We start from the raw sequence: 27,245 nt of genomic DNA, 5'->3' as shown, positions 1-27,245 counted from the left end.
GACAGGCGTGGAAAAACTCACGCATGCGCACGAGGGTTCAAGCATGTCTGACGTAAAAACATATGAATGAAATCCATATAGTTTTAGAAAAAAATAAAAAGGACCTATACTTTACGGACAGCCCTCGTATACTCAATATCTCTTACTTGAAGCACTGGGAACCTTTAAATTTCCAGTAGAATGGCTCCTAATGGTTAATAACATCATAACCTACTGATATTTAACCTCTTTGATTCTCAATGACATTGACCATTGTGTAGTATTTATAGAGTATTTAGCCTATACCGTATGTACTGTAGGAAGGCGGCGCCCAAACTGCTCATTTCTTCAGAAACAGTCATCCACCTTAGCATTCCGGATTGAGGCTCACTCTGAGCCCCCTTGAAGTAATCCTGTTTGAGATATTCAGTTTGTTTAGGACCTGAAGGTGTGCTATAGTCAAGAAACAACTGACTTTTGGGGGGGACAGTACCTCCTTATGATTTTTCTCCACAAATAAATACAATAAAATAAGTGTAGAAATTATGTATTTCTTGGAATAGATTGTGTGTGTGTGTGTCTTTTGTAGTGGCGCTAGTACTCATATGATTTGGAAAAAGTTAAACCACATGACAAGTCTTCCTTGGGGGAAGGAGGAGGGGATGTTATCTTGACAACTTCTCAAAAAGAAAGGTTGTTTTTTCTCTTAAGGAGCCAATTATCCATCAGTTGCTCTTCTTGGAAATGAAGGATTTTGCTTCCTTATTTTTGGGTTTCTGAGTATTCTTTGGGTAAATGGATACAGTGACCAGTGAATTTACAGTGAATTTTCGTGTCATGAATGATAACTGATAGTTTGTGCCTCATCATATACTGTATTTGTTCTGAGTCTATATAGCTTAATTTGTATAGTGACGCGTGCATCTACTACTACCTTTGCTAAGGGACAGAGTTATTTTTCTAGCCCAAGATATGTGAAAAGCCTGTGACTGTTTTGGCTTTGGAAACCAGTTGTGTTATTTTATCACTGTTTATAGGCCCCCTGGCCCATACTCTGAATTCTTAGATGAATTTCGTGTGTTCATTTCTAATTTGTCAACTATTGCAGATAATATTTTGAATATTGGTGATTTTAACATTCATGTAAATAAGCCCTAGTGGAAATACCCTGGATTTGGTTCTCACACATGGCTTTGCTGTCACAAATATCAATATATTACCCCTTGTATTGGTGGCCTCTGACTACGGGAGCCGACATAGGACTTCATATAATCTTTTTTAATTCACCTTGTTATGCCGAGATAACGACATAATTAATTAGAGATCTCGAGAAAACAACACTTTTATTCCGTGATCTCGAGCAAACAGATAATTATTCCGTGATCTCGAAAAAACAAAACAATTATTTAATGATCTTGAGAAAATTATTAAAAGACTTAATGCAATCTCTGCCTGTGTCAACCCCTGATCAAAATATTGCGTTATTAGGTGATCGATTATTCCAGACATTCTAAAGACCAGTGTTGCATCTATACAGAATGAGATATAGCCCCGAAGTCATCATACAAGCCTCTTGGCGTAGCCTACCTGAATGACCCATTTGTCAGCTGTTTACTCAAGATCATGAAATAATTGTTTTGTTTTCTTGAGATCTCAAAACAAAGGCTTTGTTTTCTCGAGATCTTGAATTAGTTGTGTTGTTTTCTCGAGATCCTGAATTAATTATGTCGTTATCTCGGGATAACAGGGTGAATTAAAAAAGTATTACAAAAAGGGCCTCTGTCGGCTTCCGTATCTGACCACTCATTTATTAGGTTTACATTTATGCTGCCACATTTAGTGGAGCAACAACCTTGTCTATGACTGCGGCGACGCATTAGACCATCAATTATGACTGAACTCAAAGCTACACTGCCTGAAATTTAGCTTCAGGCTAAGAGAATGCTCAATCTGTGCATGGTATTGCAGACAGCTTAAATTCGGTGCTCAAAATGACACTTGATAAGATTGCAGCTCCTCTATTAAGGCCATGCCTTCCCAAGGTACAGTTGCCTTGGTTCAATAGTTACTTGCGTGACCTCAGACAGAAGGTTAGAGGTTTCGGACGGAAATGGCATAGAGGTGTCCACCTTGCGTGGCATGATGCTATGTTAGATTATAAGCATGCACTGTTGGCTACAAAGTGGACCTATTACTCTGATTTGATTAATTAAAAACAAGCATAACTCAAAGTTCTTGTTTGACACAGTGGCAATGAAAGGCTCATTAAACACCTGCTAATGAGTCTTTCACTGGATTCAGGTGTGTTGGAACAGGGAGACAACTAAGAGTGTCAGGACGGTAGATCTCGAGGACCGAACTTGGACACCCCTGTCCTACTGTATTGAAAAATTATAGGCCAATATCGACTCTATCATTTTGTTCTAAAATTCTGGAAAAAGTCATTTCACGGCATCTTGTGGACCACCTTACTGAGAATAATCTTTTTGAGCCACTGCAGTCTGCTTTTAGGAAATATCATTCTACAGAGACGGCTCTCACTAAAGTGGTGAATGATCTGATACTCAACTGTACATGCCGATAACTGCTGGTAATCTTATACAAATTAAATCCTTAGAAGATTGCCTTGCAGCAGTGAGAAGTTGGATGTCTAGTAACTTCTTACTTTTAAACTCTGATAAGACTGAAATGATGGTTCTTGGTCCAGCGAGACATCGGCATCAATTTGACCAGCTAGTGCTTAACTTAGATTTGTTTGTTGTACATCATACAGACAAAGTTAGGAATCTTGGGGTAATTTTTCATCCTACTTTGTCTTTGTAGTCATTACGAGGACTGCTTTCTTCCATCTGTGAAATATAGTGAAGATTCTTCCCATGCTGTCTATGACTGATGTTGAGACTCTGATGCATGCATTTATCTCTTCCAGATTGGACTATTGCAATGCTTTATTTTCTGGTTTACTGCAGTCCAGCACTAGGGGTCTTCAACTGGTTCAAAATGGTGCTGCAAGACTTTTGACACGAAGCAGAGCATGTGATCATATTACGCCCATTGTAGCATCCCTTCACTGGCGTCCTGTCTCTGTGAGATCGGATTTTAAGGTTTTGCTACTGGTCTACAAAATTGTTCACATGCTGGCACCTCCCTACCTGGCGGACCTGGTTGGGCCCTACGTACCGGCTCGGGTACCAGACTCCTCTGTGTTCCCAGGGTTAATAAAAAGTCTGCCGGACACAGGGCTTCTTTTTATCATGTCCATGCCCTGTGGAACGATCTCCCAGTGCATATAAAGCAGTTGGACACTGTGGAAACTTTTAAATCAAGACTTAAGACCCACTTGTTTTCCCAGTTTTGTCATTAGTATTTTATGTATGTTATTATGTATATTATATTTTTATTATTTGGACTTTTTATGGGTTGTTTATCATGTTTTAATCTTTCACGTCCTTTTGTTGTGTTTTTCATGTTTTGTTGTGTGAAGCGCCTTGAGGTGATTTTATTGTGAATTGGCACAATAAGTTAATAAATTTGAATTTGAGTTTAGCCCATTTTTGTGGTGTAGAGCGGCATGTTTTACACTTGATGTCCTTCCTGATGTCATTCCAGATGTGCTGGAAATTTGAAGTTCAATGGGTTTTGAACCCTGGACCTTCTTGATTTGAGGCAAGAGCGTGAACAAGTTTCAGTTGCTGAAGTGACAAACCCACCACAAACCCTCAAAAGGGAAAAGTGCAAAATAGAACGTCACCTCCGCCCTGGATGAAGTTTAATGTCTTGCACAGGATGGCTTTAAGGTTTTGGTGTCCAGCAAATTGGGTGTCTCTGTTGGTGAGGAAAGGTTTATTACATCCGCCAAGGACATAATAAAATCATTGGCGTTTATATATCTATTTGTCTGTCTGTTTTATCGCAAGATTACGTCAAAACTACTGCACCGATTTTGACAAAATTTTCACCGCAGATAGATATTAGGCCATGGAAGAACCTATTAAATTCTGGAGGTGCTCTGGATCTGAATCCAGATCCTGAATCAAGTTTCAGTTTATATAGGCACTGAAGGATTACTGTTAGCAGGATTATGTCAAAACTACTGCACGGATTTTGACAAACTTTTCACCACAGATAGATATTAGGGCATGGAAGACTCCACTGAATTTTGGAGGTGATTTGAATCTGGATTGGCAGACGTCAGAAATCCCTGATTCCTGTTCTTGATCTTGTCATGATTTGGTGCACTTGTGAAGCTGAGTGAGGAGTCCGGATTTAGAATTGTTGCGGATAAAGTAAAAATGCAAGTGCTGAACATAGGCTTATGATTCACTTCTCTCAGCATTGACGTTTGTATCTCTGGGTCCTTGGACTTTAAGACTGCGAGACAACTGGGAAAAGTTTATGTAATCATGAGCTCACTGGACAGAGGTGTTGAAGGACCAAGTTTTTGGGGTCCTGGTGGTGCTTCCTGTTTTACTTTCTTTGTTGTGATGGAATCCGTGTCATTGAGGTAAAATATGCTTTCTTACTGAATCCACAATTTAAAAAAGCATAGACACTGGTGCAAACAAGAAGAATTAGCCCCATGGGTTCCAGCAAAACATCCACACCACAGGGAGGGCACAGAGGAAACGCACTCCAGCCAAAGAGAAAACACCAATTACAGAAGAATAAATTAAAGAACACAGAGGAAGATACTAAATGAAAGAAGAGCACAACCAGGAACCACAAAATGAGGTAATAAAGTAATGTGGCACATGTGAGCGTTCTCGACCACACAACATGACACGAGTGGGAACTCTGTCACTTTTTGAGCTGCCCTGCTTGCACCCACAGGATTTTCTTTCCAAGCTTAACCCCACCCGCCTGACCCTTGGATTCACCTATGGGTGCTCACAGACGACTGGTTGACCAACGCATCACTAGTACTAAGTGTTGTTGAGGCCGAAAAATGACTTTGAGCCGAGTTGTCTGAAGCTGTTGGTGGAAATGAAAAAAATGAGAAAATTGAGTGATTGTTGATAAACACAGGCTTTTAATTCAAAGCTTCCAAGTCACACAGATTCTGAGAATACAGTGTGCATCATACAGTGAAAACTGCTGTTTTTGTGCAAACAGAGAAAGGCGGGGCTATTACAAACAGTTACGTACATTTTAGCAGTAAAATAGAGCATTGAGCATTTTTCCAGAAAGTGAAACTAAGTAAAACAGTTCAGTTTTCCCATGAAAACTCTCACTAAGTATGAATGTTATCAAAGTTTTCGACCTTGAAGGAGAGTCTGTGAGTTCCATCTGTGCAGCTGCAAACAAGGTTTGTTACATGAAAAACAATGGAGCTTAGAGTCTGTAAGACAAAAATGAAGAAATGAATAACCGGACTCGACAATTATAATGACTAAATGAATAACCCGACTCGACAATTATAATGACTAAATGAATAACCTGACTCGACAATTATAATGACTAAATGAATAACCTGACTCGACAATTATAATAACTAAATGAATAAACTGACTCGACAATTATAATGACTAAATGAATAACCCGACTCGACAATTATAATGACTAAATGAATAACCTGACTCGACAATTATAATGACTAAATGAATAACCTGACTCGACAATTATAATAACTAAATGAATAAACTGACTCGACAATTATAATGACTAAATGAATAACCTGACTCGACAATTATAATAACTAAATGAATAAACTGACACGACAATTATAATGACTAAATGAATAACCCGACTCGACAATTATAATGACTAAATGAATAACCCGACTCGACAATTATAATAACTAAATGAATAAACTGACACGACAATTATAATGACTAAATGAATAACCCGACTCGACAATTATAATGACTAAATGAATAACCCGACTCGACAATTATAATGACTAAATGAATAACCTGACTCGACAATTATAATGACTAAATGAATAAACTGACACGACAATTATAATGACTAAATGAATAACCCGACTCGACAATTATAATGACTAAATGAATAACCTGACTCGACAATTATAATAACTAAATGAATAACCTGACTCGACAATTATAATGACTAAATGAATAACCTGACTCGACAATTATAATAACTAAATGAATAAACTGACACGACAATTATAATGACTAAATGAATAACCCGACTCGACAATTATAATGACTAAATGAATAACCTGACTCGACAATTATAATGACTAAATGAATAACCTGACTCGACAATTATAATAACTAAATGAATAAACTGACTCGACAATTATAATGACTAAATGAATAACCCGACTCGACAATTATAATGGCTAAATGAATAACCTGACTCAACAATTATAATGAAGAAATGAATAACCTGACTCGACAATTATAATGAAGAAATGAATAACCTGACTTGACAATTATAATGAAGAAATGAATAAACTGACTCGACAATTATAATGAAGAAATGAATAACCTGACTTGACAATTATAATGACTAAATGAATAAACTGACTCGACAATTATAATGAAGAAATGAATAACCTGACTCGACAATTATAATGAAGAAATGAATAACCTGACTTGACAATTATAATGACTAAATGAATAACCTGACTCGACAATTATAATGACTAAATGAATAACATGACTCTACAATTATAATGAAGAAATGAATGACCTGACTCGACAATTATAATGAAGAAATGAATAACCTGACTCGACAATTATAATGACTAAATGAATAACCTGACTCGACAATTCTATTGAAGAAATGAATAACCTGACTCGACAATTATAATGACTAAATGAATAACATGACTCGACAATTATAATGAAGAAATGAATAACCTGACTCGACAATTATAATGACGAAATGAATAACATGACTCGACAATTATAATGAAGAAATTAATAACCTGACTCGACAATTATAATGACTAAATGAATAACATCACTTGACAATTATAATGAAGAAATGAATAACCTGACTCGACAATTATAATGAAGAAATGAATAACCTGACTTGACAATTATAATGACTAAATGAATAACCTGACTCGACAATTATAATGATGAAATGAATAACATGACTTGACAATTATAATGAAGAAATGAATAACCTGACTCGACAATTATAATGAAGAAATGAATAACCTGACTCAAAAATTATAATGACTAAATGAATAAACTGACTTGACAATTATAATGAAGAAATGAATAACTTGACTTGACAATTATAATGAAGAAATGAATAAACTGACTCAACAATTATAATGAAGAAATGAATAACCTGACTTGACAATTATAATGAAGAAATGAATAACCTGACTCGACAATTATATAAGAAGAAATGAATAACCTGACTCAAAAATTATAATGACTAAATGAATAAACTGACTTGACAATTATAATGAAGAAATGAATAACTTGACTTGACAATTATAATGAAGAAATGAATAACCTGACTCGACAATTATAATGACTAAATGAGTAACCTGACTCGACAATTATAATGACTAAATGAATAAACTGACTCGACAATTATAATGAAGAAATGAATAACCTGACTCGACAATTATAATGAAGAAATGAATAACCTGACTTGACAATTATAATGAAGAAATGAATAAACTGACTTGACAATTATAATGAAGAAATGAATAACCTGACTTGACAATTATAATGACTAAATGAATAAACTGACTCGACAATTATAATGAAGAAATGAATAACCTGACTCGACAATTATAATGAAGAAATGAATAACCTGACTTGACAATTATAATGACTAAATGAATAACCTGACTCGACAATTATAATGATGAAATGAATAACATGACTCTATAATTATAATGAAGAAATGAATAACCTGACTCGAGAATTATAATGAAGAAATGAATAACCTGAATCGACAATTATAATGAATAAATGAATAACCTGACTCGACAATTATATAAGAAGAAATGAATAACCTGACTCAAAAATTATAATGACTAAATGAATAAACTGACTTGACAATTATAATGAAGAAATGAATAACTTGACTTGACAATTATAATGAAGAAATGAATAACCTGACTCGACAATTATAATGACTAAATGAGTAACCTGACTCGACAATTATAATGACTAAATGAATAAACTGACTCGACAATTATAATGAAGAAATGAATAACCTGACTCGACAATTCTAATGACTAAATGAATAACCTGACTCGACAATTATAATGAAGAAATGAATAACCTGACTTGACAATTATAATGACTAAATGAATGAACTGACTCGACAATTATAATGACAAAATGAATAACATGACTCGACAATTATAATGAAGAAATGAATAATATGACTCGACAATTATAATGACTAAATGAATGACCTGACTCGACAATTACAATGAAGAAATGAATAACCTGACTCGACAATTATAATGACTAAATGAATAAACTGACTCGACAATTATAATGACAAAATGAATAACATGACTCGACAATTATAATGAAGAAATGAATAACATGACTCGACAATTATAATGACTAAATGAATAACCTGACTTGACAATTATAATGAAGAAATGAAAACCTGACTCGACAGTTATAATGACTAAATGAATAACCTAACTCAACAATTATAATGAAGAAATGAATAACTTGACTCGACAATTATAATGAAGAAATGAATAACCTGACTCGACAATTATAATGAAGAAATGAATAACCTGACTCGACAATTATAATGACTAAATGAATAACCTGACTCGACAATTCTATTGAAGAAATGAATAACCTGACACGACAATTATAATGAAGAAATTAATAACCTGACTCGACAATTATAATGACTAAATGAATAACATGACTTGACAATTATGTTGAAGAAATGAATAACCTGACTTGACAATTATAATGACTAAATTAATAAACTGACTCGACAATTATAATGAAGAAATGAATAACCTGACTCGACAATTATAATGAAGAAATGAATAACCTGACTTGACAATTATAATGAAGAAATTAATAAACTGACTCGACAATTATATAAGAAGAAATGAATAACCTGACTCAAAAATTATAATGACTAAATGAATAAACTGACTTGACAATTATAATGAAGAAATGAATAACTTGACTTGACAATTATAATGAAGAAATGAATAACCTGACTCAACAATTATAATGAAGAAATGAATAACCTGACTCAAAAATTATAATGACTAAATGAATAAACTGACTTGACAATTATAATGAAGAAATGAATAACTTGACTTGACAATTATAATGAAGAAATGAATAAACTGACACGACAATTATAATGAAGAAATGAATAACCTGACTTGACAATTATAATGAAGAAATGAATAACCTGACTCGACAATTATATAAGAAGAAATGAATAACCTGACTCAAAAATTATAATGACTAAATGAATAAACTGACTTGACAATTATAATGAAGAAATGAATAACTTGACTTGACAATTATAATGAAGAAATGAATAACCTGACTCGACAATTATAATGACTAAATGAGTAACCTGACTTGACAATTATAATGACTAAATGAATAAACTGACTCGACAATTATAATGAAGAAATGAATAACCTGACTCGACAATTATAATGAAGAAATGAATAACCTGACTTGACAATTATAATGAAGAAATGAATAAACTGACTCGACAATTATAATGAAGAAATGAATAACCTGACTTGACAATTATAATGACTAAATGAATAAACTGACTCAACAATTATAATGAAGAAATGAATAACCTGACTCGACAATTATAATGAAGAAATGAATAACCTGACTTGACAATTATAATGACTAAATGAATAACCTGACTCGACAATTATAATGATGAAATGAATAACATGACTCTATAATTATAATGAAGAAATGAATAACCTGACTCGAGAATTATAATGAAGAAATGAATAACCTGACTCGACAATTATAATGAATAAATGAATAACCTGACTCGACAATTATATAAGAAGAAATGAATAACCTGACTCGACAATTATAATGACTAAATGAATAAACTGACTCGACAATTATAATGAAGAAATGAATAACTTGACTTGACAATTATAATGAAGAAATGAATAACCTGACTCGACAATTATAATGACTAAATGAGTAACCTGACTCGACAATTATAATGACTAAATGAATAAACTGACTCGACAATTATAATGAAGAAATGAATAACCTGACTCGACAATTCTAATGACTAAATGAATAACCTGACTCGACAATTATAATGAAGAAATGAATAACCTGACTTGACAATTATAATGACTAAATGAATAAACTGACTCGACAATTATAATGACAAAATGAATAACATGACTCGACAATTATAATGAAGAAATGAATAATATGACTCGACAATTATAATGACTAAATGAATGACCTGACTCGACAATTATAATGAAGAAATGAATAACCTGACTCGACAATTATAATGACTAAATGAATAACCTGACTCGACAATTCTATTGAAGAAATGAATAACCTGACTCGACAATTATAATGACTAAATGAATAACCTGACTCGACAATTATAATGAAGAAATGAATAACCTGACTCGACAATTATAATGACGAAATGAATAACATGACTCGACAATTATAATGAAGAAATTAATAACCTGACTCGACATTTATAATGACTAAATGAATAACATGACTTGACAATTATAATGAAGAAATGAATAACCTGACTCGACAATTCTAATGACTAAATGAATAACCTGACTCGACAATTATAATGAAGAAATGAATAACCTGACTTGACAATTATAATGACTAAATGAATAAACTGACTCGACAATTATAATGACAAAATGAATAACATGACTCGACAATTATAATGAAGAAATGAATAATATGACTCGACAATTATAATGACTAAATGAATGACCTGACTCGACAATTACAATGAAGAAATGAATAACCTGACTCGACAATTATAATGACTAAATGAATAAACTGACTCGACAATTATAATGACAAAATGAATAACATGACTCGACAATTATAATGAAGAAATGAATAACATGACTCGACAATTATAATGACTAAATGAATAACCTGACTTGACAATTATAATGAAGAAATGAAAACCTGACTCGACAGTTATAATGACTAAATGAATAACCTAACTCAACAATTATAATGAAGAAATGAATAACTTGACTCGACAATTATAATGAAGAAATGAATAACCTGACTCGACAATTATAATGACTAAATGAATAACCTGACTCGACAATTATAATGAAGAAATGAATAACCTGACTTGACAATTACAATGAATAAATAAATAACCTGACTCAACAATTATAATGAAGAAATGAATAACCTGACTCGACAATTACAATGAAGAAATGAATAACCTGACTTGACAATTATAATGACTAAATGAATAACCTCACTCGACAATTATATAAGAAGAAATGAATAACCTGACTCAAAAATTATAATGACTAAATGAATAAACTGACTCGACAATTATAATGAAGAAATGAATAACTTGACTTGACAATTATAATGAAGAAATGAATAACCTGACTCGACAATTATAATGACTAAATGAGTAACCTGACTCGACAATTATAATGACTAAATGAATAAACTGACTCGACAATTATAATGAAGAAATGAATAACCTGACTCGACAATTCTAATGACTAAATGAATAACCTGACTCGACAATTATAATGAAGAAATGAATAACCTGACTTGACAATTATAATGACTAAATGAATAAACTGACTCGACAATTATAATGACAAAATGAATAACATGACTCGACAATTATAATGAAGAAATGAATAATATGACTCGACAATTATAATGACTAAATGAATGACCTGACTCGACAATTATAATGAAGAAATGAATAACCTGACTCGACAATTATAATGACTAAATGAATAACCTGACTCGACAATTCTATTGAAGAAATGAATAACCTGACTCGACAATTATAATGACTAAATGAATAACATGACTCGACAATTATAATGAAGAAATGAATAACCTGACTCGACAATTATAATGACGAAATGAATAACATGACTCGACAATTATAATGAAGAAATTAATAACCTGACTCGACAATTATAATGACTAAATGAATAACATCACTTGACAATTATAATGAAGAAATGAATAAACTGACTTGACAATTATAATGACTAAATGAATAACCTGACTTGACAATTATAATGAAGAAATGAATAACCTGACTTGACAATTACAATGAAGAAATTAATAAACTGACTCGACAATTATAATGAAGAAATGAATAACCTGACTTGACAATTACAATGAATAAATAAATAACCTGACTCAACAGTTATAATGAAGAAATGAATAACCTGACTCGACAATTACAATGAAGAAATGAATAACCTGACTCGACAATTATAATGACTAAATGAATAACCTGACTCAACAGTTATAATGAAGAAATGAATAACCTGACTTGACAATTATAATGACTAAATGAATAAACTGACTCGACAATTATAATGACAAAATGAATAACATGACTCGACAATTATAATGAAGAAATGAATAACATGACTCGACAATTATAATGACTAAATGAATAACCTGACTCGACAATTATAATGAAGAAATGAACCTGACTCGACAGTTATAATGACTAAATGAATAACCTGACTCGACAATTCTATTGAAGAAATGAATAACCTGACTCGACAATTATAATGACTAAATGAATAACATGACTCGACAATTATAATGAAGAAATGAATAACCTGACTCGACAATTATAATGACTAAATGAATAACCTGACTCGACAATTATAATGAAGAAATGAATAACCTGACTCGACAATTATAATGAAGAAATGAATAACCTGACTCAACAATTATAATGACTAAATGAATAAACTGACTCGACAATTATAATGAAGAAATGAATAACCTGACTTGACAATTACAATGAATAAATAAATAACTTGACTCAACATTTATAATGAAGAAATGAATAACCTGACTCGACAATTACAATGAAGAAATGAATAACCTGACTCGACAATTATAATGACTAAATGAATAACCTTACTCAACAATTACAATGAAGAAATGAATAACCCGACTCAACAATTGTAATGAATAAATGAATAACCTGACTTGACAATTACAATGAAGAAATGAATAACCCGACTCGACAATTGTAATGAATAAATGAATAGCCTGACTTGACAATTACAATGAAGAAATTAATAACCTGACTCGTCAATTACAATGAAGAAATTAATAACCTGACTCAACAATTGTAATGAAGAAATGAATAGCCTGACTCGTCAATTACAATGAAGAAATGAATAACCTGAGTCGACAATTACACTGAAGAAATGAATAACCTGAGTCGACAATTATAATGAAGAAATGAATAACCCGACTCGACAATTACAATGAATAAATACATAAACTGACTCGACAATTATAATGAAGAAATGAATAACCTGACTTGACAATTACAATGAATAAATAAATAACTTGACTCAACATTTATAATGAAGAAATGAATAACCTGACTCGACAATTACAATGAAGAAATGAATAACCTGACTCGACAATTATAATGACTAAATGAATAACCTTACTCAACAATTACAATGAAGAAATGAATAACCCGACTCAACAATTGTAATGAATAAATGAATAACCTGACTTGACAATTACAATGAAGAAATGAATAACCCGACTCGACAATTGTAATGAATAAATGAATAGCCTGACTTGACAATTACAATGAAGAAATTAATAACCTGACTCGTCAATTACAATGAAGAAATTAATAACCTGACTCAACAATTGTAATGAAGAAATGAATAGCCTGACTCGTCAATTACAATGAAGAAATGAATAACCTGAGTCGACAATTACACTGAAGAAATGAATAACCTGAGTCGACAATTATAATGAAGAAATGAATAACCCGACTCGACAATTACAATGAATAAATACATAACCTGACTCAACAATTATAATGAAGAAATGAATAACCTGACTCGACAATTACAATGAAGAAATGAATAACCTGACTCGACAATTATACTGACTAAATGAATAACCTGACTCGACAATTATAATGAAGAAATGAATAACCTGACTCGACAATTATAATGACTAAATGAATAACCTGACTCGACAATTGTAACGAATAAATGAATAACCTTACTCAACAATTACAATGAAGAAATGAATAACCCAACTCGACAATTGTAATGAATAAATGAATAACCTGACTCGACAATTATAATGAATAAATGAATAACCTGACTCAACAATTACAATGAAGAAATGAATAACCCAACTCGACAATTGTAATGAATAAATGAATAACCTGACTCAACAATTATAATGAATAAATTAATAACCTGACTCAACAATTGTAATGAATAAATGAATAACCTGACTCAACAATTATAATGAATAAATGAATAACCTGACTCAACAATTACAATGAAGAAATGAATAACCCGACTCAACAATTGTAATGAATAAATGAATAACCTGACTTGACAATTACATTGAAGAAATGAATAACCTGAGTCGACAATTATAATGAAGAAATGAATAACCTGAGTCGACAATTATAATGAAGAAATGAATAACCCGACTCGACAATTGTAATGAATAAATGAATAACCTGACTCGACAATTGTAATGAATAAATGAATAACCTGACTCGTCAATTACAATGAAGAAATGAATAACCTGAGTCGACAATTATAATGAAGAAATGAATAACCCGACTCGACAATTGTAATGAATAAATGAATAACCTGACTCGTCAATTACAATGAAGAAATGAATAACCTGAGTCGACAATTATAATGAAGAAATGAATAACCTGACTAGACAATTGTAATGAATAAATGAATAGCCTGACTCGTCAATTACAATGAAGAAATGAATAACCTGAGTCAACAATTATAATGAAGAAATGAATAACCCGACTCAACAATTGTAATGAATAAATGAATAACCTGACTCGACAATTGTAATGAATAAATGAATAACCTGACTCGTCAATTACAATGAAGAAATGAATAACCTGACTTGTCAATTACAATGAAGAAATGAATAACCTGACTCGACAATTGTAATGAATAAATGAATAACCTGACTCGTCAATTACAATGAAGAAATGAATAACCTGACTTGTCAATTACAATGAAGAAATGAATAACCTGACTCGACAATTGTAATGAATAAATGAATAACCCAACTCAACAATTGTAATGAATAAATGAATAACCTGACTCGACAATTGTAATGAATAAATGAATAACCTGACTCGTCAATTACAATGAAGAAATGAATAACCTGAGTCGACAATTATAATGAAGAAATGAATAACCTGACTAGACAATTGTAATGAATAAATGAATAGCCTGACTCGTCAATTACAATGAAGAAATGAATAACCTGAGTCGACAATTATAATGAAGAAATGAATAACCCGACTCAACAATTGTAATGAATAAATGAATAACCTGACTCGTCAATTACAATGAAGAAATTAATAACCTGACTCGACAATTGTAATGAATAAATGAATAACCTGACTCGTCAATTACAATGAAGAAATGAATAACCTGACTTGTCAATTACAATGAAGAAATGAATAACCTGACTTGACAATTGTAATGAATAAATGAATAACCTGACTCGTCAATTACAATGAAGAAATGAATAACCTGACTTGTCAATTACAATGAAGAAATGAATAACCTGACTCGACAATTGTAATGAATAAATGAATAACCTGACTCGACAATTGTAATGAATAAATGAATAACCTGACTTGTCAATTACAATGAAGAAATGAATAACCTGACTTGTCAATTACAATGAAGAAATGAATAACCTGACTCGACAATTGTAATGAATAAATGAATAACCTGACTCGACAATTGTAATGAATAAATGAATAACCTGACTTGACAATGTCTTTGGAGGATCTTTGAGTATCATTGGAATGACTTTGTGTCAAATACGTGGTTATTTAGGAAGAAGCAGATCAGGAATATTATGGCCTTCTTCGCGCATGATCCAGTGCAGAAGTCCCTCAATGTTGAGGATTCCAACAACAGGAAAAATGACAAAGGAATTCCCACACAAGACTTGGCTGCAGCACATAGAGGACTATTTTCATAAGATGGGGTTGGACTCGTTCTCTGCCTGCCTGGTTGCCACCCAGGATATAAGGAAGTTCTTTGGGCTTGTGGCGGCTCACGGTGCCAGCACATGCTCCCAGACATGGACTTCCACTCTCAGCCCTCTTTACATCACATCTCCTACTTTTATTGCACCTCTGAAAGTCTTGTTTTGTGTTTTATAACTGGATTTGAGATAATGCCCAAACCACCCATGAACAACAACAACAGCAACGATTTTCAGATGGTTTTCTGAGTTTTGAAGTCATGGTGATTTTCTTGATGACTTTTGGGAAACATGCCATCTTCTCTGTGTGCACTCTACTTTCACAAGTGTTTATATGATACGGTATTTGTTCAAATAATCATCTAATTTCCACTTAACTTTTTGTCCCCCAGGGTTTGTATGCATCTCTCAGTCTGTCAAGATTCCCCGGGAGCCCAAACAAGGAGAGTTTGACAAGGTCATCCGTCGACTCAGAGAAAACCCAAACGCAAGAGTTGTCATTATTTTTGCCAGTGAAGACGATATCAGGTAAGGTGTACTAGTCATTGCTACATAATACCTCTTTGAAGAATAGAAAACCATAAATGCCAGCAGACAGCACAGTTTTCTGTGGGAACACTGTGATTCCTCTGAAGGTTCAGTCAGTCTACGGTGTAATTAATTGCAAAATAGATGCAGTGCGAAGCTGGTTGGATTTCTGACCTTATCCATGGCAACATCTGTTTCCTCACCTTTGCAGGCGGCTGCTCCATGCAGCAAAAAAGGCCAACCAGACAGGTCACTTCATCTGGGTGGGTTCAGACAGCTGGGGCTCAAAGATCTCTCCGGTTTTGCACCAGGAAGAGATGGCAGAGGGTGCAGTCACCATTCTCCCAAAGCGTCAGTCAATCAAAGGTGAGGACAAAGGCAGTGTGCATACATTGTATCTTTCTGTTCTCCCTTAATGACCCTGTTGCATATTTTAATACATTAATCTATTTCTGATTCTAGGCAGGACAAAATCTGCTGAAGGATAAAGTTTCACCAATAATGCACTTTTCATACATGTACTTTATGATGTTCACCTAAAATTGAGTTACACGTTATGTTTGGAAAGACCACAAGTACATTTATTTGCAGTTTTCCCTCTTTAGGACTGTTTTAGTCAAACAGTCTTTATGTCGGATATCTGAACTGACATTTTCGTGCAATGTTTTTTACACTGACACAAACCAGTCTGATGCTTGACAGACAGTTCCATAAGTATTTGCACAGTGATGCAATTTTCATATTGTTGCCACTGTACACCACCTCAATGGATCTGAAATGAAACAGTTATGTGTTATTCATGTAGAGTGTTGTGATCTGTCACTTGTCTGTCTTTTGTCCTTGTGTTAGTTGTAATTGTGGTCAGTCCCCTATGTGTGCTTTACCTGTTAGTAAGTTTGTTTTTCTGTGTTTGCACACTTTAGTCTCTTTTGAGTGCCACCTTAGCTGTCACCATAATTTCCGGACTATAAGCTGATACTTTTTTCACACGCTTTGAACGTTGCAGCTTTTACAATGATGCTGTTTGTTCTAGTGAAGAAAAGTCCCTCTGCGACCGAGTTGTGCCGTTAGATCAGTTAGCGGAGCGGAGCCTTCCCCCCGACCCTTCCAAACCGGTTCTCTGTCTTGGAGCAAAAAGTTCATAAAGTCACAGCGCCTCATTAACGTCTCATTTACCACAGACTCCATCCGATCCTGGCTGAATATGATGAAAGTTAGAAAAAGAAAAAGTTAAAATTACTCAGTTCTCCGTGTGGAGCAGAGACACCGTGTGCACGCACTGGATGACATACGCGTCAATATTTACGTGTAACACTTCAGGGGAAAAAAGCATTAACGGTAAGCATTTAATTAAAAGTAAAAAAAAAAATCTTTCTGTCTTACATCTTTCTGTGTAAATATTGTATCTCATGTTACAACGTGGAGACCCATGACTTATAGACAAGTGCAGCTTATTATTCTTTTTATTTATTCAGATGCCCCCAGAGTTCCTTAGGTTTTGTGACACTTTGTCTTTGTTAGTTTCTGTGTGTGTTTGTAGGTGTGTCTTTGTCACCCAGTCTCCCCCACAGCTGCTTTACTTTCCCAACCACACCACCTGTTGCTCGTCCGTTCGTTTGCATCACTATTTTAGCCTTGCACTGTTCCCCATTGCTTTGCCAGATTATTCTTTGAGATCTTCTGGTTGTTTGCTGTTTGTGACATCCTCATACTGATTGCCTTTTGTCTGACCCTGGTTGTTTGTTGCCTTCCACTACCTGTGCTTGTTTGAGTGCTACACTTACTCTTGTTGTGCTTATCGGACTCTGTCTGTTTGTTGGGCTGGACTTCTACTCTGATTATTAAATCGCCTTTGTTTTCCCTTTACATCCTGTGTGGTTACTGTCTGCAACTATTGGGGTCAATGAGAAACGGATCACACAACAGTGGAGAGGGCTCCCGTGGATCCTTAAAAATGTTTTAAAAGGTGTTGACTTCATAACTGTGTTTATAAAACGACTTACTGAAGAGAATCAAAGTATGAACAATGCTTTACAAATGATGAACAAGGCATTAACTAATATCTTACAAATGTGCGTAATGTGTAGTTAACTCAGTAGGGTAATGTATGGTAAATCTGTCTGCAATAGGCAGTTCACACCAGAGGCCGAATGAGCCCGAATTGCATCCAAATGAAAATTCAACCCACACTCGGGGAGTGTCAAGGTGCATTCGAAAACGTCAGCATTCTTCGAGCAGTCTAAACAGTCAGGCAGAGTGATGCGCCCGCCTCAGATGTTTTGCTCATGTTCAAAACAGTTGATGTGGAACCACTATTGAACGGCATTTGAAGTGCCATCTGACCGCAGTCTGACTGCATTTGAAACAATCCGACGGTGTGAAAACGGTATCCATGACATTCTAATCATGTTCAGGGGGAAGTTCAGCAAGTTTCACCCACATCGAACGGTGACCGAATGCCTCTAATGTGCCTGAACACACCACAAGTGCACCTGGATTTATATTCTAAAGAATCACAATCGGACCACAATTATACGGCTTGTAAGTGCATTCTTATTGTTCTTTCTGCAATCTGGCAGCTGTCCAGGTACTCTTACTGTGTTCCACGTGCATTTGTACTGCATTTGGAGGCTCATGTGCACAACATATGCATGAATTAGTTGGTGGCGGGTTGGAGCACAGTCTGGGTGTTCAGACGATTGGCCTCCCTAATTCTTATTTGCTCCCCGATGTGGCATGATTTTTTTTTTAACATTCTGCCTGATTTGGCTTGGCCTGTGCTCATTTGTGCTCTAGTGTGACGAGGCCCTTATAGTTGTCATTGGTGTCTTGGTGGCTTCCCTCACTCATCTCATTCTTGCACAATTACTGGATTTTTGAGAGCTACCTACGCCATACAGATTTTCCATACAGTACCATACTGATTGTATTTCTCATTGACAGATGTAAATGAAGTTAAAGACATACTCAGTGATTTGAAAATTTTCTTGTATCCACCATCTGTCTTTTCACTCTCTGTCCGTAAAAGTCATGATGTCTATTAAGAATTTTCTCTACATTTCATCTACCGATTTACTTACAGACTCCGAAAACGAGTGTTTGTGATATTTCTGTCTCCACTACAAACACATCTTGACTGTTCCATTGTGGTGCACAGAGGCAACATTGTCACTGTCCAAACATTTATGAACCTGACTGTAAATTTAGGAGAGGTCAATTAGACATTAGGTCTTTAAGCATACAATTTTTTAAAATGTCAAAATTGTCTCATGATGCTTCAACCCACCAAATGTTAGGTTAGCATGTTTTTTCCTCCTAAATGTATCTTCTTGTTTAAATGGAGCAGTGAGGGGGGATTGATGTGTTTCTGATGCATTATGGGAAGCCACAGTGTTTTCAGTTAATAAGGTGCCACAGCCTCGCGGCTTTCTTTTCTGGAAAAAGCTTGTCTTATTGGTTAATGTAAAGTCTAAGAAACAGGAAAAATGCTCTCAGTAAATATCATTAAAAAAAAAACGAAAATATGCTGGACTCTACATGAACAGCATGGAATCAATTACAGAACTGTGCAGCTTATGCAGGCTGTCTCTGTGACAATGACCCCATCGATGTGTCCAGGGTTTGATCGTTACTTCATCAGCCGAACGCTGGAGAACAACAGGAGGAATATCTGGTTCGCTGAGTTCTGGGAAAACAACTTCAACTGCAAACTCAGCCGTCATGCTTTCAAGAAAGGGTCGGGGCTCAAAAAGTGCACAAGTAAGATCCTCTCCTGATGGGAAAATGCATTTAATGTTCTTTATTTTTCATTCAGATCTCTAACCAAGCTGAAAGCAGACTTCTGATGTCTGGAGGTAGGTGACGCATTTGGCTCAGGGTGAAGGCGTTTTGACAGCTTTACCCACTGATTTCAAATGGAGCAGCTATGTGTTCAATAAAAAATAAAAAAATTAAAAAATAAAAAAAAAAACGGGAGTTCATCTCACAGCTCGTTTCAGGGTTGCACACTCTTTCTGCTGAGTCGAGTGTGTTTACGCACATGGCCATGCCGAGGGAATGGCTTTGCTGGCCTGCACGGTTAAAGGCTCGGTGCAATACCTTATACAGCTGATGATAGCACAATCTGTCTTTCACACACACACACACACACACACACACACACACACACACACACACACACACACACACACACACACACACACACACACACACACACACACAAAATCCAGACTTTGGAAGGATTTAATACATGAATAATAATAAAAATAATAATAAAAAAAAATCCAGTGTTAAAAATGCCGAGTTTCCTCACAGCAGCATCATTTATCTAAGCATTTCATTAATCTTAATGGAATTTGCAGGATTTTTTTTGTAGTTTACTATATTTATAGTATGTGTTGTAGAGAGTGAAAGGTATCAGAGCGCTGAGGCATAGCCTGCACATGCTGCACTCTGAGATAGAACTTCATATCACAAATACTGCAGAAAATCCACTATGGTGATAATGCAGTTTATTTTGCAGGGATGGAAATTCATCAAGTTGAGACTGTGGTCTGTTTCCGCAGACGTGTCCATAAAAATCATAGAGGGATATGCTTTGCAAACTTAATACCCATTACTACATTGGATGAGGTTGAAATTGAGGATGGCCCGTTGACCGTTCCAGCAATATCAAATATTTTATGTCTGCTACCTACAACTCGCGTGGAATGTCTCAAACCTAAACCTACTTCCAAGCATCATATATGCTACTCTGGAACCACCCCTAAACCCAAACAGTTCAACTGTCAACCCCACTGAGGTCCTTAGTCTGGGTCTCATTAACATAAGATCACTATCCTCAAAATGAAATTGCTGATTAATGATGTAAGTATGAATCATCACTTAGATATGATTGGATTATGTGAAACCTGGATTAAACCTACAGCTGTCCTCCCCTTAAATGAGGCCTGCCCAACGGCATACACATTTAGTCATATGCCTCATGATGTGCAGCAAGGCAGGGTGTTGCTCTTATTTATAAATCTAGGTTTAGTTTATTTGCTGATGGGGTCACCATTACTATCTGATTCTCCACTCTGCCCATGGTGGTACTTATTGCCAAGGTCAGAAGAATAAAAATCAGGTACATTACTTTGTCACTGTATATAGGCCTCCTGGCCCATACTCTGAATTCTTAGATGAATTTGATGAGTTCATCTCTAACTTGTCGACTAGTGCAGATAACATTGTGATTATTGGTGACTTCAACATTCATATAAACAAGACTTCTGATCCCCTCTGCAAATCATTTATAGAAATTGTGGATGGATTAGGACTTCAGCAATGCATTCAGGATTTGACGCACATTAGTGGAAATAGCCTGGATTTGGTTCTCACATGTGGTTTTGCTGTCACAAATATTGACATCATGCCTCTTACATCAGTGGTCTCTGATCACTCACTTATTAGGTTTACAGTTTTGCTGCCATGTTTAGCGGAACAACAACCTTATTTATCACTCTGGTGATGCATCAACTCCTCAACAATGACTGAACTTGACATGATTGTGCCACCTATATTAAAACCACACACCCCCCAAAATACCTTGGTTCAATGATTACTTGCATGACCTAAAGCATAAGGCTAGAGGTCTAGAACGGAAATGGCATAGTTCAAAATTAGAAGTATTCCACCTCGCATGGCGTGATGCTATCTTATACTCTTATATCTTATACTCTACTCATATTGGTGTGAGTGATAACCACTAAGCCACCATGCTGCCTGTTTGTATTCAAATGTTTTTTTTTTAATTGAGTAAACAGATTTTTGTAATAAGTTTCATCAATTCTAATTGCAAAATTGCAATTAGACACGAAGGAGGGTGGAGAGGATGCTGGTGCTGACTGTTCACCGCTTCTCTGCAAATCTGTCCAACCCATTAACTTATTTCACTGTAGTTTTCGGGTGTACTGCAGTGGGATAGTGCCTGGAGATTCTCTACTCACTATATACAGGGACTAGGATGCCTGATGGCCCCTGGTCTGGGCAAATAGATCTAATGCTGCTGCTAGCTGCATCTCCATTGGCTCTGTGATGTCCGCTTATCCACCACAGACACCGTGTCTCCTCCACATTTAACTGGATGTGTACACATGGTCTGCTATCCATGTGGGAGCTGCGGATCATCCTCCTGGAAGGTCTAGCCATCATCGAGTGCTGTTCACCGGATACTTGGCTAACAACAATTAGCACTGGTGCTACCTCACTCATCGTGCTGACCGACACCCTGACGTACAATGGCGAATCAACGCTACCACCACCACTGGATTTACCGCGCAGACTTCGCTATATCCACAGGGGATCGGGCCGCCGGTTTACTTTACTGAAACACAGTGATAAAAGCTCCATCTCATCTTTCTGGTCTGCAGCGCATCCCGATGCACGACACCTGCGTCATCATCCACGACATCATCAGAGCACTGCCACACTGGGTACTGATAGTGCAGGGATATGCCAGGATGTCAGAAAACCAGGAGTGGACTGCAGTGTTCTTCGCCCAATAAACAAGCTGGACTCTCAAACACCCATCACACTTGAACAACTAAATGTTCAATCACTGTCTAACAATGCTGGGCTCATCCATGACCATATTTTGAAAAAGGGGATAGATATTATGTGCCTCAGTGAGACATGGCAACAGCCTGAGGTCTACTCTGCCCTCAATGAGGCCTGTCCCCCTGGGTATTTGTACCTAGAAAAGGCCCACACATCTGGCTGTGGCGGGGGCCTTGCTGTTCTCGCATCAACATCAAACTATCTCCTCTACCTGTCCCCTCTGTTTGCTCATTTGAAAGCCTGGTTTTCAGAATCAGAATCAGAATTGCCTTTATTGTCATTGTAATTTGCATTACAACGAGATTTGAGTGCAACTCCAAAAAGGTGCTTTCTGTGGTGTGAGTAATTTTTTAGTCAAATAAAAGATAGTGAAATTTAACAGTAAATTATTCAGAGTATATGTACAACTAATATAAACATAAGGTAAAATAAAATAAAATGAAATGTGGACTAAGTAATGTAAATGAGAATTATATACAACTGTGGAATCATATTGCACGGGAATATTGCACATGGTTTACAGATATTGCACAAGAAATGTGAAGGTGCGGATTAGAGTGATTTGTTTTTGTTCAGAGCAATGATTGCTCTGGGGAGAAAGCTGTCCCTGAGTCTGTTTGTCCTACTTTTGATTGACCTATACCGTCGGCCGGAGGGTAGTAGGTCAAACAGGTGGTTGCTGGGGTGGGATGTGTCTTTGCAGATGCTGGCAGCTCTGCTGAGGTAGCGAGAGCTGCAATGTCTTCCAGGCTGGGCAGAGAACAGTCAGTGATCCCCTGGGCCGTTTTGATCACCCTCTGCAGCGCTCTCCTGTCTGCTGCTGTGCACCCCCTGTACCACGCTGTGATGCAGTACGTCAGGATGCTCTCGATGGTGGCTCTGTAGAACAACACCAGCAGCTTCTCCTCCAGATTGTTTCTCCTGAGCACCTTCAGGAAGTGGAGTCGCTGCTGGGCTTTCTTCACCACCACTGTGGTGTTGGCAGTCCAGGAGAGGCTGTCAGAGAGCTGCACTCCCAGGAACCTGATGGAGCTGACCCTTTCCACACAGTCAGATGTAGAGCGGGGCTGGGTCAGCCCTGTTCTTCCTGAGGTCCATGACTATTTCTTTTGTTTTTGTGGTGTTCAGCGGCAGGTTGTTAGCTGAACACCACGCTGTCAGTCGATTTACCTCATCTCTGTAGTCGGTCTCATCCCCCCCTGAGATGAGCCCAATCACGGTGGTATCATCCGCAAACTTTATGATGGTGTTTGTGGGATGTGTCGGAGAGCAGTCGTACGTGGAAAGGGTGAACAGGAGGGGGCTCAGTACACAGCCTTGAGGGGAACTGGTGCTGAGTGTGATGGTGGAGGAAAGGTGGGGGCCAGGTTTCATGGACTGTGGGCAGTTTGTGAGGAAGTCCTTGATCCACTGGCAGATGGGGGTGGAGATGCCCAGATGTGTCAGTTTCTGGACCAGGATCTCCGGGATGATGTGGTTGAAGGCTGAACTGAAGTCCAGGAAGAGCATCCTCACATAGCTCCCCTGGTGCTCCAGGTGGCTCAGCGCGGTGTGGAGAGCTGTGGTGATAGCATCCTCTGTGGGGGTCCAGAGTGGGAGGCAGACAGGCTCTGATGTGCTGAGAGACCAGTCTTTCAAAGCACTTCATGACTACAGGCGTAAGTGCAACAGGCCTGTAGTCATTTATGCTCTCCACTGCTGACTTCTTTGGGACTGGAATGATGGTGGAGGATTTGAGGCAGGGTGGAATGGTGGCCTGCGATAGGGACAGGTTGAAGATGCAGGTTAAAACTCCAGCCAGTTGGTCAGCACACGCTTCCAGTACCTTTCCAGGTACACCATCAGGGCTGGCCACCTTCCTGGGGTTCATCGCCTTCAGAACACGTCTCACTTCGTGTTCCTGAAGTGTTAGCGTGCTAGTGCTGGAGGGTGGTGGGTGTGGAGTTGCTGCTGGTCTGTTTGCTTCGAAGCAGGCCAGTGAGGCATCAGACCTAGCATTTCTTGGGTTGCTGCGTCTGTAGTTGGTTATATGATTTATTCCCTGCCACATCCTTCTGGGGTCATTTACAGTGAAGTGGTCCTCTGTCTTTTCCTTGTAGGCAGCCTTGGTCTCTCTGATGCCTCTTTTCAGATCGGACCTGGCCGCGCTGTACAGGGCCCTGTCCCCTGATTTAAAGGCGGTCTTGCGGCTTTTTAATAGGGACTGGACTGCACTGTTCATCCAGTGCTTCTGGTTTAGAAAAACCCTGACCCTTTTGTTGAGGGTGACAGTGTCAACTCAGTTCTTAATGTAGGAGAGTACGGTGTCAGTGTACTCCTGCAGGTTGTGGCTGGAGAATAAATCTCATACAGTCCATGAGAAGCAGTCCTGTAGCTGGGAGAGCGCTCCTTCAGGCCAGGTTTGGATTGTCTTCTGTTGTGGCTTTGTTCGCCTCAGCAGGGGGGTGTAGGTGGGGGTGAGGGACAGGAAGAGATGGTCAGATCCAGCGAGATGGGGGAGGGGAGTGACTTTGTACGTATGTTTAATGTTTGAGTAAACATGGTCCAAAGTATTTTCCCCTCTGGTGGCACACTTCACGTACTGGATGAATTTATGGAGCACAGTCTTTAAACACACTTGGTTGAAGTCACCAGCAATGAAACAAACACCAGCCGGGTGGGCCAGCTGCTGTTTATTTACACAGGCAAGCAAGAGGTTAAGGGCTGTGCTAACGTTAGCATCGGGTGGGATGTAAACAGCAAACACAATAACTACTGTGAACTCCCCTGGGAGATAAAAAGGTCTGCACGAGACTGCCAGCACCTCTAAATCAGGAGAACAGTGAGAGTCAATGACCTTGCTGCTACAGCACCACTCGTGGTTCACATAAACACAGAGCCCTCCACCTCTGCACTTACCCGAATTACTGGTTCTGTCCTGCCGATGTAGCGTGCAGACTGCTAGCTCGACTGCAGCGTCTGGATCAGCAGGTGAAGCCACGTCTCCATGATGAAAATAACGCTGCAGTTCCGCACAAAGCTGTTTGTGGCCATCTGTAGCTCCAATTCTTCCATTTTGTGTGTGATGAATCTGGCGTTTGAGAGGAAGAGGCTCGGTAATGCTGGCCTGTGTGGTTGTTTACGTAGCCTAGCATCGGAGCCGGACCGACATCCTCGCTTCTGCTTTCTGTCTCTACGCCGCATTCCCCACCTGCTGGGCAGGCTCGTAATCCACGGAGAGCCCGGTGTTCTTGCTCTGTCCTCCGGGATGTTGTGGTACTGGTGGAATTCGCTCGTAACCAACAGTGTGTACCTCAGATCAAAGTCGATAAGGTTCTCGTGGCTGCAGCTGTGGGTCACTTTACAAAACTCGAAAAATATACACGCAAAAAGTAAGAAAAACAAGCACCAAATTGCAGAGCTAAAAGCCGCTGCACCTGTGTGCGCCGCCATCTTGCTCACTCTTGCTCACTTCAACTGCAAACACCCATTCTGCCACAATAGCCCCCATCTATCGTGCCCCCCCCCCCCCCAAACCACACCCATCTTTCATTTCAGACATCCATGATTTTATAATTTCGCTCTCCACATCCTATACAAACATTCTGATCACTGGAGATTTGAACATACACATGCCAACATTTGAAAATCTATGCCAACACAATTTGAAAATCTATGCCAACACAAATCTGAAAATCTATGCCAACACAAATCTGAAAATCTGTGCCAACGCAAAAAAAGGGATTCAGTCAACTCGTATAAACTGTCCATAAGTTCTCCAAAGACATTGGTATGGAATTTGGACTGGATAAATGCTCAAAATGCACAATCACAAAAGGTAAAAAGACAAAAACCGAAAACATACAATTGGATGAAGGGAGCTACATTGAAGATCTAGCTGTAGACTCCACATACAAATACTTGGGAATTGAACAAAATACTACAATCAAGCACAAG

At 37.1% G+C, this 27,245-nt stretch overlaps 1 protein-coding gene and 1 long non-coding RNA gene across 3 annotated transcripts in view; one reads left to right on the top strand and one right to left on the bottom strand.

Annotated features, from left to right (window-relative positions):
- The window catches only part of LOC117506091 (metabotropic glutamate receptor 4-like), a 771,651-nt gene that overhangs the window by 584,559 nt on the left and 159,847 nt on the right, over positions 1-27,245 (top strand). For both annotated transcript variants that reach the window (XM_034165608.1, XM_034165614.1), the window contains 3 exons: positions 16,577-16,712; positions 16,924-17,078; positions 20,331-20,471. In XM_034165608.1, the coding sequence (XP_034021499.1) occupies positions 16,577-16,712; positions 16,924-17,078; positions 20,331-20,471 (432 nt within the window). The remainder of the gene's footprint in view (positions 1-16,576; positions 16,713-16,923; positions 17,079-20,330; positions 20,472-27,245) is intronic.
- LOC117506202 lies at positions 1,603-27,245 on the bottom strand. Its single transcript, XR_004559402.1, has 4 exons — positions 27,233-27,245; positions 12,727-12,730; positions 3,763-3,769; positions 1,603-1,774 (listed from the first exon to the last, which is right to left on the bottom strand). It is a non-coding gene; the product is annotated as an uncharacterized LOC117506202 (long non-coding RNA).

Source organism: Thalassophryne amazonica, chromosome 3 (assembly GCF_902500255.1).
Source record: "Thalassophryne amazonica chromosome 3, fThaAma1.1, whole genome shotgun sequence".
NCBI lineage: Eukaryota > Metazoa > Chordata > Actinopteri > Batrachoidiformes > Batrachoididae > Thalassophryne > Thalassophryne amazonica.
This window is presented reverse-complemented; position numbering and strand designations above follow the sequence as displayed.